Below are 18,137 nucleotides of genomic sequence, written 5' to 3'. Positions count from 1 at the left end.
CTCACCCTATCTCTAAGGGAGAGCCCCGCCACCCGGCGGAGGAAACTCATTTCGGCCGCTTGTACCCATGATCTTGTCCTTTCGGTCATAACCCAAAGCTCATGACCATAGGTGAGGATGGGAACGTAGATCGACCGGTAAATTGAGAGCTTTGCCTTCCGGCTCAGCTCCTTCTTCACCACAACGGATCGATACAGTGTCCGCATTACTGAAGACGCCGCACCGATCCGCCTGTCGATCTCACGATCCACTCTTCCCTCACTCGTGAACAAGACTCCGAGGTACTTGAACTCCTCCACTTGGAGCAAGATCTCCTCCCCAACCCGGAGATGGCACTCCACCTTTTCCCCGGGCAAGAACCATGGACTCGGACTTGGAAGTGCTGATTCTTATCCCAGTCGCTTCACACTCTGCTGCGAACCGTTCCAGTGAGAGCTGAAGATCTTGGCCCGATGAAGCCATCAGGACCACATCATATCAAATATAACAATCTGTTATCTCCCTCACTTGTTAGCTGCACTTTAACAGAAAAGGCTTGCTTTTGACCTTCCAGTTTGTATTAATTACAAAAGTATTTTCATAGCTGGAGCATAAAACCCGGTTTATGGCTTTCTAAATACAATGTTTAACATTATGGGAGCCCTTTAGACATGAAATAACACCCAAATAATCACCTGGGAGTGGGTTGCAAAATACTTGACCTGCGACTCTCAGTGACCGTCCGCACACTGCAAAAAGTCAGTGTTCAAAAACAAGAATAAAAATAAATAAATTGGGGGTATTTTATTTGAACTACCGTATTTTTCGGAGTATACGTCACACCGGCCGAAAATGCATAATAAAGAAGGAAAAAAACATATACAAGTCGCACTGGAGTATAAGTCGCATTTTTGGGGGAAATTTATTTGATAAAACCCGACACCAAGATTAGACATTTGAAAGGCAATTTAAAATAAATAAAGAATAGTGAACAACAGGCTGAATAAGTGTACGTTATATGACGCATAAATAACCAACTGAGAACGTGCCTGGTATGTTAACGTAACATATAATGGTAAGAGTCATTCAAATAACTATAACATATAGAACATGCTCTACGTTTACCAAACAATCTGTCACTCCTAATTGCTAAATCCCATGAAATCTTATACGTCTAGTTTGTTACGTGAATGAGCTAAATAATATTATTTGATATTTTACGGTAATGTGTTAATAATTTCACACATAAGTCGCTCCTGAGTATAAGTCGCACCCCCGGCCAAACTATGAAAAAAACTGCGACTTATAGTCCGAAAAATACGGTAAGTAAAATGATCTGCCAATAGAACAAGTGAAGTGAATTATATTTATATGGTGCTTTTCTCTAGTGACTCAAAGCGCTTTACATAGTGAAACCCAATATCTAAGTTATATTTAAACCAGTGTGCGTGGCACTGGGAGCAGGTGGGTAAAGTGTCTTGCCCAAGGACACAACGGCAGTGACTAGGATGGCGGAAGCGGGGATCGAACCTGCAACCCTCAAGTTGCTGGCACGGCCGCTCTACAAACCGAGCTGTACCGCCCAACAAGACTTTCCAAAACAAGTAAAATTAGCTAACCTCAATGAACCCAAAAATACCTTCAAATAAGTATATTCTCACTAATAACAAGTGTACTACTATATGAGTATGTATTTTCTCTTGTTTCATTGAAAATAAAACAGCAAAGTCCATTTGGCTGTCATCTGAATGGATTAACTCGCTGGAATAAAAAAGACAATATAACATACATCCATTAACGTGGACGCATGTGGAAAAAGTGCAATATATTTATCTGTACAGTAATCTATTTATTTATTTATATATATTTATTTATCTTATATATATATTTATGTATTATTTATATATATTTATTTATTTATATATGCACCGTATTGCTTTTTTATCCTGCACTACAATGAGCTTATGTAACGAAATTTCGTTCTTATCTGTGCTGTAAAGTTCAAATTTGAATGACAATAAAAAGGAAGTCTAAGTCTAAGTCTTATCTGTTTTTATATGAGACACAATTGTGTCAAAGTCATGATTTTTTTTTCATGCTTGAAATAAGAAATTATTACTTTAAAAAAGCAGTTTGTTGATGACACAGCTTTGCAACAGTTGATATTCTAGTTTCAAGCATGTTTTACTCAATATAGGTCATCAAATCTCAGCAACAAGCTGTAATATCTTACTGAGATCATTTAGGACCAAAACACTTAAAACAAGTAAAACACTCTAACATAAAATCTGCTTAGTGAGAAGAATTATCTTCAGACAGAAAATAAGCAAATATCACCCTTATTTGAGATATTTAATCTTACTTAGATTTCAGTTTTTGCAGTGCAGGTGCACAATGAACGCCACTTTTCTGACACCGAGACCACCAAAGATTCGACCTTCTCTCTTTCTCTCCTTATCTTGCACCCCCCTCCCCTGTTATTCCTTCCCTTCAAAATTCCATGTCCAGCCCCTGACGCCATCAACTAACCGTTGTATTCTCCCCTCTCTTCTTCTTCTTCTTCTTTTGGTCAAATCTCTTTCTTCCTGTCTCGCTCTATCCCCCCGCCCTTCTCTTCGTTGTGTCCAACAGGTAATCCGAGGATTCGGCCGATGAAAAACATCACAGCGGTGGCAGGACGGAGCTCTTTTGTAAATTGCCGGGTGATCGGCTACCCGTATTATTCCATCAACTGGTACAAGGAAGGACTTCTGCTGCCTGACAATCATCGTCAGGTAAAATGTCATCCTTTAAATGTAACGGTACTACTAGATCAGGCAAAATTAAACATTAATTCTGTAATTACCGTATTTTTCGGACTATAAGTCGCAGTTTTTTTCATAGTTTGGCCGGGCTCCAGTGCGACTTATATATGTTTTTTTCCTTTTTTATTATGCATTTTCGGCAGGTGCGTCTTATACTCCGGTGCGACTTATACTCCGAAAAATACGGTAATGATATTTGGAGGCTTTCCTTTTGCCTTTTTATATGGTATTTTACATTGTAATTTAGTCATTTTGAGATGGTGATTAATGGACGATAAATGTATGCAAATATAACAAAAATAGTCGAGTAGTTGAGATTAATGGTGGTAACAAAAAATAGGATATTTTCTCTTTGGTAGTCGTTTATCTCCCTTTAACTTACCTTAAATGACCTGCAACGCGAGTGTCAGCCGTGTGTGTGTGGTAATGTCTTTTGGAGGTGGTGTTCGAAAACGGCACCCTGAAGCTCACCGACGTCCAGAAGGGGATGGACGAGGGGGCGTACATCTGCAGCGTGCTCATACAACCTCAGCTCTTCATCAAGCAGACTGTTTATGTCACCGTCAAAGGTGAGTCACGACGTTGGAATGAACTTACCTCCGTTAAACACTCGTAAATCTCTCCAGCAAATTAACACGTGTTCAGTTGTATTGATCCTGTTCCCACAAGGGTTTTGTCGGACTCCAATTAGATCTACTCTACACAGCATATAGTGGAAATGAAACACTCATAGTGGCATGTGGACAAGGCCTGTGAAGGATCATTTCCCTTCATTATTGGCAAATAATGAACTATTTAGGTAATGTCAAAATTCCAAGGTTGGTGTTAGGCTAAAGTAGAATTATTTAGTTTAACAAAGCTTTGTGCTTTGCGTCCTTTGCTAACATAATATTGTCCAAAAAAACCAATAAAACATGTAAACAACCGACAGAGGAACTCACACGGCCAATCACAATAAACAGCAGAGCAAATCAATTAAAGTTAAGTTAAAGTACCACTGATAGTCACACACACACTAGGTGTGGTGAAATTATTCTCTGCATTTGACCCATCCCCTTGTTCACCCCCCTGGGAGGTGAGGGGAGCAGTGAGCAGCAGCGGTGGCCGTGCTCGGAAATAATTTTTGGTGATTTAACCCCCAATTCCAACCCTTGATGCTGAGTGCCAAGCAGGGAGGTATTGGGTCCCATTTATTTAGTCTTTGGTATGACTCGGCCGGGGTTTGAACTCACAACTTACCGATCTCAGGGCGGACACTCTAACCACGAGGCCACTGAGTAGGTGGGGTCGGCTTAAGCTTAATTTTTTCACGGCCTGCATGCATTCCAAAAAATACTATTTAAAAGAAACATAAAAAAGTGTATTGAAAGAGCAAACAGGTGCTATGTAACTAGAACACGTTGCAATGTTGACTCTATTAACAAAAAGCTGCCATGCAGGCTGTTTTTTTTTTCTTTGCAGTCATTGCTCAAATAAATAATAATGAATCAAAATCAATGTTAGGAATTATTGACCTACTCAAGGTTCCAATCTACTTTGCAATATTTTTGGGGGGGGAACTATTGCATATTTTGTGTTTGCCATACAAAAACAGTTTTATTTGACTAAAAGGGCATAAAACACACAGAAAATAATACAAGTGTATAATCAACGGATAGATCTGAGGTTGATCTAGAGCAGTGGTTCTTAACCTGGGTTCGATCGAACCCAGGTTAAGAACCTTTGTTGTGAGTTTATGCACTTTGTTGGTTTTGTTCTTTGAACAAGGTGATGTTCATGCACGGTTCATTTTGTGCACCAGTAAAAAAACATGGTTACACTTTAGTATGGGGAACCTATTCACCATTAATTAGTTAAGCAAATTAGTAACATATTGGCTCTTAACTAGTCATTATTAAGTACTTATTAATGCCTTATTCGGCATGGCCTTATTATAACCCTAACCCTATAACCCTGGCCCTCACCCTCTAACCCTAACCAAATAACTCTAAATTAAGTCTTTGTTACTTAGAATATGTTCCCCATACTAAAGTGTCACCAAAAACATATAGCTTTGTCTTGAATTTGAAAAAAACCCATCATTTTATTTTTCACTAAAGAAGGGTTCGGTGAATGCGCATATGAAACTGGTGGGGTTCGGTACCTCCAACAAGGTTAAGAACCACTGATCTAGAGACCTAGTGTTTTTAACACTTTTATGAATGTGGCCTATGTGGATCCCCAATAATTCTATTGGGACTTTAAAAAAAGAAACTGTCATTGTTTAAAAAATAAAAATGAATCAAAATCAATGTTAGTAATTATTGACCTACTCAAGGCTCCAATTGCTTAAAATCCAAAAAATCTAAATCTAAAAGGGCACACAACACGCAGAAAATAATAAAAATGTATAATCAACAGATAGATCTGAGTTTGATCTACAGAATACAGACCTAACATTTTCTAACACTTTTATTCCCTCAGAGGAAGACTAGTCGGACGCAACAATGGTCAAAAGTGCTTTTTGAAAAAAGTGCTCGTGTTCCCCATGTCGCTCCCGTAAATCATACCCCTGGAAGGGAGGCTATCACAAGGATGACGGATCATATTTCCCCGGCTTCAGTTAAATGCGCACTGTTTTTAAGCAGACTTGATCGGACGTTATTACAATAATCAACCTGAGATGTGATAAAAGCATGAAAGAGGACCTCTGCACCTTTGAATGATAACATTGGGAACAATATTACGATGTTTCTAAGATAAAAGAAAACACCTTAATAGTAAATTTTTTTATTTTTGGGTCCGGACCGCAGATCGGAACTACAAGTGTGAACGCAGCCTAAGAGAATAACAAACGATTGCAAAGCTTGTAAGTAAAGCAGGAGGATAAAGATGTGTGCGTTGTCCCTAATGACCCCTGATTAAGGGGCGGAGTGGCCTGTATTACACTCTTGCAACCAGCAATTACACAGATCCCGAGTACTATTGAACGGGACTGCGGGGGGATTTTTCGCCGTACACTACACGTGCAGCCGATGTCTTTCCTCACTTCGAAATAAACGCGCATTGTGCGTCTGGTCTGGGCGCGGTTGGCGCGTGTCAATGTGTGCTCGTCATGTCTCTGATTTAATTAGATGAATTTTAATGAGGTCCAGATTAAATCCCCCCAGATGTCTCAGCTGTAACCCCCACCATCACCACCACCCTCCCCAACTCTAAATCACCTCCATGGGTCTCCATGGCAACAACATTCTCCCCCTGCGGATGGGGCTCTAATTAGAGCAGCTATTATGGGCTGGCCTCATCACGGCAGGGCCGGTTGGAGTGGCGAGGTTGGCGGGGGGGGGGGGGGCACGGGCGTAACGGCTCGTGGGCAAGATAGGCCAGTTGAAATGGTTTGGCTTTACTTTGTTTGGTCGTGAAATGTTGTTTTTGTTGTTTTTCTCTCCTTGCTTTGCTGTTTTCTCACACGGCTGACTCTCCACCTTGTGTCCTTTCAATGCCCTCACATCTTCAAATCGGCATGTCTCCTCTCTCCCGTTGTACTGTCTTCACATCCTCTCTTTACTCTATCCTTAACTTATTGATATCTGACTTTGAATCTCTGTCTTCACCTTTTACTCACCCTGCTCATTTAAACAACCATCAAACTGTTTGACTGTCTTCCCTTTATTTCCACTTCTCTAACTCTCCTACCCTATATTTCACCCTCTTGCCTGTCCTTGCATTGTCTTTACCACCGCTCTATTTTCATCATTACTGCCATCACTTTTATCATTTTTACCCCCCCAGTTCCTCCGCTGATCCAACCGTTCGACTTCCCGCCGACCTCCATCGGTAAGCTGATGTACATCGCCTGCGTGGTGGCGTCCGGCGACATGCCCATACGCATCACGTGGCGCAAGGACGGCCAGGAGATCGTGCCTTCGTCGGGCATCACCATAGACACCAAGGAGTTCATGAGCTCCCTGCAAATCTCCAAGGTGTCGCTCAAGCACAACGGCAACTACACCTGCATCGCCAGCAACGACGCCGCCACTGTGAGCACTGAGAGGCAGCTCACAGTCACAGGTGAGGAAGATGCAGCCATGAAGGAGTCATAACTACATAACGGGAATTCAAATGAATAAAGACCAGGGGCCGTATTTATCAAGCGTCTTAGAATTACTCCTAAGAAGTCTGCTAAGAGTTGACTTATGAGTAAAGAAATTCTTCGCTGAAAGCTGCACTTAAAAGTTAGTTATCAAGCGTCTTACTCACACTTTCAGCGAAGTGTAGGACTGAATCTTAAGTGTCACACTCAGAGCTGAATTACGACATTACTATGTGCCGTAAACGGAATTTGCAGCTCTGTTGCGTGAATTTTACTGCTAAAAACAGTGCTATTGTTTTTCCGTCCCATTCCATTCATTCAATTTGTTTATATGCTATAAAAAAAAAATCTGCCAGTTTTTAAAGTAAAATTTCAAGATTTTTTTTGTAGCTCATGTAAAAAAAATATATTGTTAATGTATTATATATATATATACATGTATATTCATATATTACTCATTGTTAAATGCGGCCCTCTGAAGGCAAACAGAACTGCGATGTGGCCCTCATTGAAAACAAGTTTGACACCCCTGTTCTAATATGTAACCTGTTTTGAAAAAGTGTCATTATATTTGTTATACCAATTAATACATTGCAAAAATTGGTTTGAATCTAGAATCGTGTTGAATTGACAATTGATTCTGATTCAAATCGTCACCCCCGGAATCGAATCAGAATCGGATCTAATCGTTGCCAAAAGATCAGGCAACAATTTGTGAATGTGAATGTGAATCCCTTACCGCAGGGGTCCCCAAACTTTTTGACCCGGGGGCCGCATTAGGTTAAAAAAATGTGGCCAGGGGCTGGGCTACATATATATATATATATATATATATATATATATATATATATATATATATATATATATATATATATATATATATATATACAGTACAGGCCAAAAATTTGGGCACACCTTCTCCTCATTCACTGCATTTTCTTTATTTTCATGACTATTTACATTGTAGATTGTCACTGAAGCCATCAAAACTATGAATGAACACATGTGGAGTTATGTACTTAACAAAAAAAAGGAAGAAATAACTGAAAACATGTTGTATATTCTAGTTTCTTGAAAATAGCCACCCTTTGCTCTGATTACTACTTTGCACACTCTTGGCATTCTCTCCATGAGCTTCAAGCACACCTGTGAAGTGAAAATCATTTCAGGGGACTACCTCTTGAAGCTCGTCAAGAGAATGCCAAGAGTGTGCGAAAAAGTAACCAGAGCAAAGGGTGGCTATTTTGAAGAAACTAGAATATAAAACATGTTTTCAGTTATTTCTTCCTTTTTTTGTTAAGTGCATAACTCCACATGTGTTCTTTCATAGTTTTGATGGCTTCAGTGACAATCTACAATGTAAATAGTCATGAAAATAAAGAAACCACATTGAATGAGAAGGTGTGTCCGAACTTTTGGCCTGTACTGTAAATATATATATATAAATATATGTATATATATATATATATATATATATATATATATATATATATATATATATATATATATAAATAGGTATATATATATATATATATATATATATATGTGTGTGTGTATGTATGTATAAATATAAATATATATATATATATATAGGTATATATATATATATATATATATATAAATAGGTATATATATAGGTATATATATATATGTATATGTATAAATATATATATATATATATATATATATATATATATATATATATATATATATTATATATATATATATACAGTATATGTATAAATATATATATAATCTGTCTCATTGCAGATTAGACAAACTGCATTTTCCTTACATTGAACAAAAAAAAGTCATAAGTCCACTGAGGTTTAAAAACTCTACACTCTGAGTCTATCTTACTTTTCCCCAGCGATTTCGTCATTTTTTTCCTCGAGCACTAATTGACTGAAAGAGCGCACACTTGCTGCGCTCTCGCCCGACGTTGTGGCGCCAGCGTGATGACGTCACGTTATCGATAGGAAAAGGCATTTTTAGACAATATGATTTGCCTGGGCGGCTAGCAGACCCAGTAACAAGCAGTAGAAAATTGATTGATGGATGGGCGAGAAAGGACAGATTCAAAAAATATGTAAAAAAATTATTATTAAAAAATAAAATAATTGCATTTATTTATTTTTTACTCAAGCCGGATTTAAGACGCTGGCGGGCCGTATCTGGCCCGCGGGCTGTAGTTTGGGGACCCCTGCCCTACAGGATATATTTTAAAGTGGTCTGTGTGCAGCTTGTAATAATAATAATAATAATGGATTAGATTTTATATCGCGCTTTTCTATTATTAGATACTCAAAGCGCTCACAGATAAGTGGTAACCCATCATTAATTAACACCTGGTGGTGGTAAGCTACTTTTGTAGCCACAGCTGCCCATGGGTAGACTGACGGAAGCAATGTATATTTATTATCCACTGAAAATCACTCAGCACACAACCATTCGGGTTGCGCGATATAAACAATATATGATACAAATAATATACATCTGGCTGACAACAGAGCTTTTAATGCTATCGTTATATCGTGATAATGCATGTTGATGACACATTCCAGCTGTGTTCAGCAAATTTGACAGCGACAGACAAACAAACACGTCCTCAACACAATGTAGCGTCCTCACTAGCAAGCTAGCGTTAATAATAGTCAATAATTGTCGCCTCACTTGAGACCGAGAAATAGCTAAACAGGCTCCACTACACACCGTAGGAGGATATGCTAATCACAAGCTGGAGCTCTTGAATGTAAACACAAGCGGGCGGATCGATACCAATATCAGTAGTAATGATACCAAGTATAATATCAGTATACGTGGCACCGTCGTGCATGTTTGAGCTTGTCGTGACCACAGAATGCAGAGATAGACGGCAGTGTGCAGGTAAAAGGGTTAAAATAATTTAGGAAAAATAACAAAAGGTAGCAAACAGCAGGCTCAAGCAGAGTGCGCAGTGGCAGCAAGGCAAGCAGCGCAAAGGCGACACAATACAATAATCCAGCACTGGTGAAGGGCAACAAGTGAATCTAAATAGACTTAATCAACCAATAGAAATCATGTGTGCTGGCAGGAAACTACCCAATCGGTACCGGAAGATACCCTGTCACTGTTACCGTGGGTTTCTTTTTTGTCATTTTTATTTCAATAACAATGCCATATAAAAGATTACATACAAAACAAAACAATCGTTATTTAAGAATACAGAATTTATTTATTTAAAGGGGAACATTATCACAATTTCAGAATGGTTAAAACCATTAAAAATCAGTTCCCAGTGGCTTATTATATTTTTCGAAGATTTTTTAAAAATTTTACCCATCATGCAATATCCCTAAAATAAAAAGCTTCAAAGTGCCTGATTTTAACCATCGTTATAAACACCCGTCCATTTTCCTGTGACGTCACATAGTGAAGCCAACACAAACAAACATGGCGGAAAGAACAGCAAGCTATAGCGACATTAGCTCGGATTCAGACTCGGATTTCAGCGGCTTAAGCGATTCAACAGATTACGCATGTATTGAAACGGATGGTTGTAGTGTGGAGGCAGGTAGCGAAAACGAAATTGAAGAAGAAACTGAAGCTATTGAGCCATATCGGTTTGAACCGTATGCAAGCGAAACCGACGAAAACGACACGACAGCCAGCGACACGGTAGAAAGCGAGGATGAATTTGGTGATCGCCTTCTAACCAACGATTGGTATGTGTTTGTTTGGCTTTAAAGGAAACTAACAACTATGAACTAGGTTTACAGCATATGAAATACATTTGGCAACAACATGCACTTTGAGAGTGCAGACAGCCCAATTTTCATCAATTAATATATTCTGTAGACATACCTTCATCCGCGCTCTTTTCCTGAAAGCTGATCTGTCCAGTTTTGGAGTTGATGTCAGCAGGCCAGGGAAGCTAGGGTCGATAGGGGGTTTAGCTCGCTCGTCTGCGGGAACAAACTGCCGCCATTGCTTGCCGTGCTACCGAGGTCCTTTGTCCGCGAATTGCTCACACACTCCGGCAGATTCAATGGGGGTCTGGCGGCAGATTTCTTTGACTTTATCGTTGGAAATGCATCTGCTTTGAGTGTCGCAGGATATCCACACATTCTTGCCATCTCTGTCGTAGCATAGCTTTCGTCGGTAAAGTGTGCGGAACAAACGTCCAATTTCTTGCCACTTTCGCATCTTTGTGCCACTGGTGCAACTTGAATCCGTCCCTGTTCGTGTTGTTACACCCTCCGACAACACACCGACGAGGCATGATGTCTCCAAGGTACGGAAAACAGACGAAAAAACGGAAAATAACAGAGCTGATTTGACTCAGTGTTTGTAATGTGTTTGAGAAAATGGCAGATTGCTTCCCGATGTGACGCAACCTTGTGACGTCATCGCTCTGACAGCGAATATTAGAAAGGCGTTTACTTCGCCAAAATTCACCCATTTAGAGTTCGGAAATCGGTTAAAAAAATATATGGTCTTTTTTCTGCAACATCAAGGTATATATTGACGCTTACATAGGTCTGGTGATAATGTTCCCCTTTAAGTGCCCCGTTTAAAAATCAACATTTAAAAGGGAATTACTGGATGGGAATCAGTTGCGCCCTTGTGCGTTTATAAATGCAATTGTGGCGATATGCATTCCAGTATTTTTTTTTTATCTGCCACTTGTTCATTTTTATATTCTTGTTCTCCTTTACTTCTCGGTAAGCTATTCTTTTTATACCAACCATTAACAAAACGTTCAAATATCTTAACATGTGACGTCGCAGAATCTCCGTTGTAATAAATTGCTCTAAAGGAAGTGAAGTGGTCTTCACGCGTGTGAGGACTGATCAGGTCTGTCGGTACCAATTAGGTAGTGACAAGTGAAGGTGCAGCAGCACAAGTAGTCCAACAGGAAGTACTACTAAAGCAAGACCACTAGGAGAGGAAATTATGTTTAGGGTTTTTATCATGTTGGAACATTGCAATGTGGCCCAGAGAGATATTGTACTTCCTAGTACATCATTTCCTTTAAAATACCTCATTAACAAAAAGTAAAGCCCTACATTTTCACCTTTTATCACCATAAGACATCAATTGAATGGGGTCCTTCTTGGCCCACGCCTCACCTAATGAAAAGTGTTGATGATCATCAAACAGACATGAACATTACTTTCATCATAGAAGCATTTATTAGCATGTGTTTATTACTTTGTAAATCTCTTGCAAAATGCGAGGCTATAATTCCATAATGTGACAAAGCAAAAATCCATGGTTTATTTTTGAATTGAACATATATACTATATTTATTTTTGCAGTGCCTCCTCGTTTTGTGGTGCAGCCCAACAACCAGGATGGAATCTACGGGAGGTCGGGGATTTTAAACTGCTCAGTTGATGGGTACCCTCCTCCTAAGGTCATGTGGAAGCATGCCAAAAGTGCACTAGGTACAGTACATAACCACAAAGAAGTTGCATATTATTTACTGTCAGGTGTTTTTGTATATTTCATCTTCCTTTAATAACCCACTTCTCCATCTCTCTGTATTTTGGTTCAGCTGGTATTGGGAGTCCACAGCAGTACCACCCCGTGCCTCTGACGGGCCGCATACAGATCATGAATAATGGCTCGCTGCTCATCCGACATGTCCTGGAGGAGGACCGGGGCTTTTACCTGTGCCAGGCATCCAACGGGGTGGGCTCCGACATCAGCAAGAGCATGGTGCTCACTGTTAAGAGTGAGTATAACCTCCAATTCCAAGTAGTGATATCATTCAATTACACAGAGAAGAATAGTTTATAGGTCACTCATGGGGCGAGAAACTCTCCCCTATCTCCAATCATTTTAAATACATTTCCTAAATCAAACCAGGCTTTGGCTGCAGTGATTGAAAATAAAAGTGAATGAAGGTTTTTTTCCTCATAGAACATAAGTAAGTAGGACGTGCTGTACAAAGGTGGCGTGTAATTTAATCGAGCTATAACCTTTTTATGATTTATGGTAGTGTAACGGAGGCCAGGCTTACCTCGAAGCCTAGCGCTCTCAAATTTCATTTAAAGGATCCCGGTTCGAGCCCCGTGTGGAACGGTAGAAAGGGCTGGACCAGGCTGGTTACAGTGGTCTTGTAGGTAATAATTAGAGATATCCGATAATATCGGACTGCCGATATTATCGGCCGATAAATACTTTAAAATGTGATATCGGAAACTTTCACGGCTATAATGATTTTATCTAACAATTAATGACGTCATTTTTTATAACTTCCATATTTAAATGACAGTAAAAAAAAAAAAATCTTAAAATCCAACAACCGGGCGGTATAGTAGAGTAGAGTGGCCGTGCCAGAAACTTGACGGTTCCAAGTTCGATCCCCGCTTCCGCCATCCTAGTCACTGCCATTGTGTCCTTGGGCAAGACACTTTACCCACCTGCTCCCAGTGCCACCCACACTGGTTTAAATGTAACTTAGATATTGGGTTTCACTATGTAAAAGCGCTTTGAGTCACTAGAGAAAACCGCTATATAAATATAATTCACTTCACTAACAAATAAAGATGTCCGATGATATCGGACTGCCGATAATATCGGCTGATAAATGCTTTAAAATGTAACGGTGTGGCGAAGTTGGTAGAGTGGCCGTGCCAGCAATGGAAGGGTTGCTGGTTATTGGGGTTCAATCCCCACCTTCTACCATCCTAGTCACGTCCGTTGTGTCTTTGGGCAAGACACTTCACCCCTTGCTCCTGATGGCTGCTGGTTAGCGCCTTGCATGGCAGCTCTCGCCATCAGTGTGTGAATGTGTGTGTGAATGGGTAAATGTGGAAATAGTGTCAAAGCGCTTTGAGTACCTTGAAGGTAGAAAAGCGCTATACAAGTATAACCCATTTATCATTTATTTATAATATCGGAAATGATCGGTATCGGTTTCAAAAAGTAAAATGTATGACTTTTTAAAACGCCGCTGTACGGAGTGGTACACGGACGTAGGGAGGAGTACAGAGGGCCAATAAACCTTAAAGGCACTGCATTTGCCTGCCGGCCCAATCTCATAATATCTACGCCTTTTCGCACACACAAGTGAATGCAACTCATACTTGGTCAACAGCTATACAGGTCACACTGAGGATGGCCGTATAAACAACTTTAACACTGTTACAAATATGCGCCACACTGTGAACCCACACCAAACAAGAATGACAAACACATTTCGGGAGAACATCCGCACCGTAACACAACATAAACACAACAGAACAAATACCCAGAACCCCTTGCAGCACTAACTCTTCCGGGACACTACAATATACTACCCCCTACCCCGCCCACCTCAACCTCCTCGTGCTCTATCAGGGAGAGCATGTCCCAAATTCCAAGCTGCTGTTTTGAGGCATGTTAGAAAAAATAATGCACTTTGTGACTTCAATAATAAATATGGCAGTGCCATGTTGGCATTTTTTCCATAACTTGAGTTGATTTATTTTGGAAAACCTTGTTACATTGTTTAATGCATCCAGCGGGGCATCACAACAAAATTAGGCATAATATATGTGTTAATTCCATGACTGTATATATCGGTTTTGGTTGATATCGGAATCGGTAATTAAGACTTGGACAATATCGGAATATCGGTGTATCGGCAAAAAAGCCATTATCGGACATCTCTAGTAATAATAATAAATATTAATACATTTTACTTAAAAGGCGTATTTCTGGGCACTCAAGGACACCGTACAAAATCAAAACAATAAAATCAATTGGATAAAAACAACTACAACAAAGATCGATAAGATTTACAATGAATAAGCAGTCAGGAATAGGTGTGTTTTGAGTCTTGATTTGAAGAGGGATATTGAGTCTAAGTTACAAAGGTATTGTTGTGTGTTTGTAGCACATGAGCAACCATAGCAACATAATGGTTTCATTAGTTTTGAACATTCTTAACAAGTTGCGTCAAGGATTATTTGCATTTTAACACTTGCACAATTCCATCTATCCATCCATTTTCTACCGCTTGTCCCTTTCGGTGTGGCGGGGGGTGATGCAGCCTATCTCAGCTGCATTTGGGCGGAAGGCAGGGTACACCCTGGACAAGTCGCCACCTTATCGCAGGGCCAACACAGATAGACAGACAACATTCACACTCACATTCACACACTAGGGCCAATTTAGTGTTGCCAATCAACCTATCCCCAGGTGCATGTCTTTGGAGGTGGGAAGATGAACATGCAAACTCCACACAGAAAAACACCGAGCTTGGGGATCGAACCCAGGACCTTCGTATTGTGAGGCACATGCACTTTTTTTCTCCTCCATTCGAAAATGCGGACGTTATCAGCACCACTGTCTGATTCCAATCACTGCAAGTCATCAGAATCAGGTAATACACCAACTTGTATTCTTGTCTTCATGAAAGAAAGGAATCTATATGTGTTAAACATGCTTGTATTATCTTTAAACACTTTTAACTTATTAACAATATTAACTATATGTGTTAAACATGCGGGCAGCACGGTGGAAGTGGGGTTAGTGCATCTGCCTCACAATACGAAGGTCCTGAGTAGTCTTGGGTTCAATCCCGGGCTCGGGATCTTTCTGTGTGGAGTTTGCATGTTCTCCCCGTGACTGCGTGGGTTCCCTCCGGGTACTCCGGCTTCCTCCCACCTCCAAAGACATGCACCTGGGTATAGGTTGATTGGCAACACTAGATTGGCCCTAGTGTGTGAATGTTGTCTGTCTATCTGTGTTGGCCCTGCGATGAGGTGGTGACTTGTCCAGGGTGTACCCCGCCTTCCGCCCGATTGTAGCTGAGATAGGCTCCAGCGCCCCCGCGACCCCGAAGGGAATAAGCGGTAGAAAATGGATGGATGGAGGGTGTTAAACATGCTTGTATTATCTTTAAACACCTTTAACTTATTAACAATATTAACTATATGTGTTAAACATGCTTGTATTATCATTAAACACCTTTAACTTGTTAACAATATTAACTATATGTGTTAAACATGTTTGTATTATCTTTTACCACCTTTAAGTTGTTAACAATATCAACTATATGTGTTAAACATGCTTGTATTATCTTTAAACACCTTTAACTTGTTAACAATATTAACTATATGTGTTAAACATGCTTGTATAATCTTTAACCACCTTTAACTTGTTAACAATATTAACTATATGTGTTAAACATGCTTGTATAATCTTTAACCACCTTTAAGTTGTTAACAATATTAACTATATGTGTTAAACATGCTTGTATTATCTTTAAACACCTTTAACTTATTACCAATATTAACTATAAGTGTTAAACATGCTTGTATTATCTTTAAACACCTCTAACTTGTTAACAATATTAACTATATGTGTTAAACATTCTTGTATTATCATTAAACACCTTTAATTTATTAACAATATTAACTATATGTGTTAAACATGCTTGCATTATCATTAAACATCTTTAACTTGTTAACAATATTAACTGTATGTGTTAAACATGCTTGCATTATCTTTAAACACCTTTAACTTATTAACAATATTATCAATATATCTGTTAAACATGCTTGTATTTTCATTAAACACCTTTAATTTATTAACAATATTAACTATATGTGTTAAACATGCTTGTATTATCATTAAACACCTTTAACTTGTTAACAAAAACATATATTTCATAAATAAGTAAATATAAATTATATATATGAATGAGGTAGATCCCCACGACTTGATCAATTGTAAAGTAGCTCGCCTGCAGAAAAAGTGTGAGCACCCCTGTCCTAGACCCTCTACTGTTCTCGTGTGTTACCATATCTGAGTTATTGTTTAGAAATATGGGTAAATAACTCCAAAGTACACTTTTTCCACTAACAATGTTACAAAAAAGGACAGAATAATTTATAACTTTGAATATAGAGAACAAACAAATCCTTTATTTATTGAATTAAACATATTGAAATTCAATGATTTGGTGCATTTGCAAACAGCTAAAATGATATACAAAGCAAACTATAACCTGCTACCTAAGAATGTACAAAAATTATTTTCAACAAAAGAGGAGAAATATAACTTTAGGGGAAAAGTACACTTAAAACACAAATAATGTATGGCTATACAACACTTAAAACTTTTAGTATATCAGTATGTGGAATTGAATGATGTAATGGATTAAGCAAATAAATCGAACAATGTACTAATATGTTCAGCTTAAGAAACTGTTAAGTGTTTACAAAGTACAAAGAAGAAGAATCCTGATAAGCATCTTGAACCTAATGTAAATGTGAGTGCGTCTTATTCATCTCATATTGTGAGTCACACTTTACTGGTATTAACAGTTATTTATTCATGAGAACTTAATAGCTTATTTGTTGTTTTATTTGGCTCTGTGACGAATAGAGAACAGGAAGTGAACAAGCAAATGTGTAGGACATTGCTATGAAATGGAAAACGGGGAAAAGCCCTGCTCTTCCTCCAACTTTTTGGACATGTTGTAATGAGAAATTGAAACTATGTGCTGTACCATATTGTAATAATAGTCAGAAATAAATCAAAACCACACCCAAATATTAAATTTTTTTAACAGGGAATGAAAAGAATAAAGAATGTATAACAATGGCTCGATAGCGTATGCAGGGATGAAAGAAAAACTTAAAAGAAATAAGATTAAAAAATTAATTTTATTTGTCAAATAGTAGAATGTCCATTGCACCTTTTGACTACATTCGTATTCACCTACTAAAGGCGGCCATAGTCTAACCCAGGGGTCACCAACGCGGTGCCCGCGGGCACCAGGTTGCCCGTAAGGACCAGATGAGTCGCCCGCTGGCCTGTTCTAAAAATAGCTCAAATAGCAGCACTTACCAGTGAGCTGCCTCTATTTTTTAAATTGTATTTATTTACTAGCAAGCTGGTCTCACTTTGCTCGACATTTTTAATTCTAAGAGAGACAAAACTCAAATAGAATTTGAAAAACCAAGAAAATATTTTAAAGACATGGTCTTCACTTGTTTAAATAAATTCTTTCTTTTTTTTTTACTTTGCTTCTTAAAACTTTCAGAAAGACAATTTTAGAGAAAAAATACAACCTTAAAAATGATTTTAGGATTTTTAAACACATATACCTTTTTATCTTTTAAATTCCTTCCTCTTCTTTCCTGACAATTTAAATCAATGTTCAAGTAAATGTATTTTTTTTATTGTAAAGAATAAAAAATACATTTTAATTTAATTCTTCATTTTAGCTTCTGTTTTTTTGACAAAGAATATTTGTGAAATATTTCTTCAAACTTATTATGATTAAAATTCAAAAAAAA

General features: G+C 38.6%; 1 protein-coding gene across 2 annotated transcripts in view; it reads left to right on the top strand.

Annotated features, from left to right (window-relative positions):
* Positions 1-18,137, top strand: part of dscaml1 (Down syndrome cell adhesion molecule like 1) — a 314,329-nt gene that overhangs the window by 210,100 nt on the left and 86,092 nt on the right. For both annotated transcript variants that reach the window (XM_072915009.1, XM_061972936.2), the window contains exons 8-12: positions 2,611-2,753; positions 3,223-3,352; positions 6,555-6,833; positions 12,156-12,284; positions 12,395-12,574. In XM_072915009.1, the coding sequence (XP_072771110.1) occupies positions 2,611-2,753; positions 3,223-3,352; positions 6,555-6,833; positions 12,156-12,284; positions 12,395-12,574 (861 nt within the window). The remainder of the gene's footprint in view (positions 1-2,610; positions 2,754-3,222; positions 3,353-6,554; positions 6,834-12,155; positions 12,285-12,394; positions 12,575-18,137) is intronic.

The sequence above is a fragment of the Nerophis lumbriciformis genome, linkage group LG17, assembly GCF_033978685.3.
Source record: "Nerophis lumbriciformis linkage group LG17, RoL_Nlum_v2.1, whole genome shotgun sequence".
In the NCBI taxonomy this organism is placed as follows: Eukaryota; Metazoa; Chordata; class Actinopteri; order Syngnathiformes; family Syngnathidae; genus Nerophis; species Nerophis lumbriciformis.
This window is presented reverse-complemented; position numbering and strand designations above follow the sequence as displayed.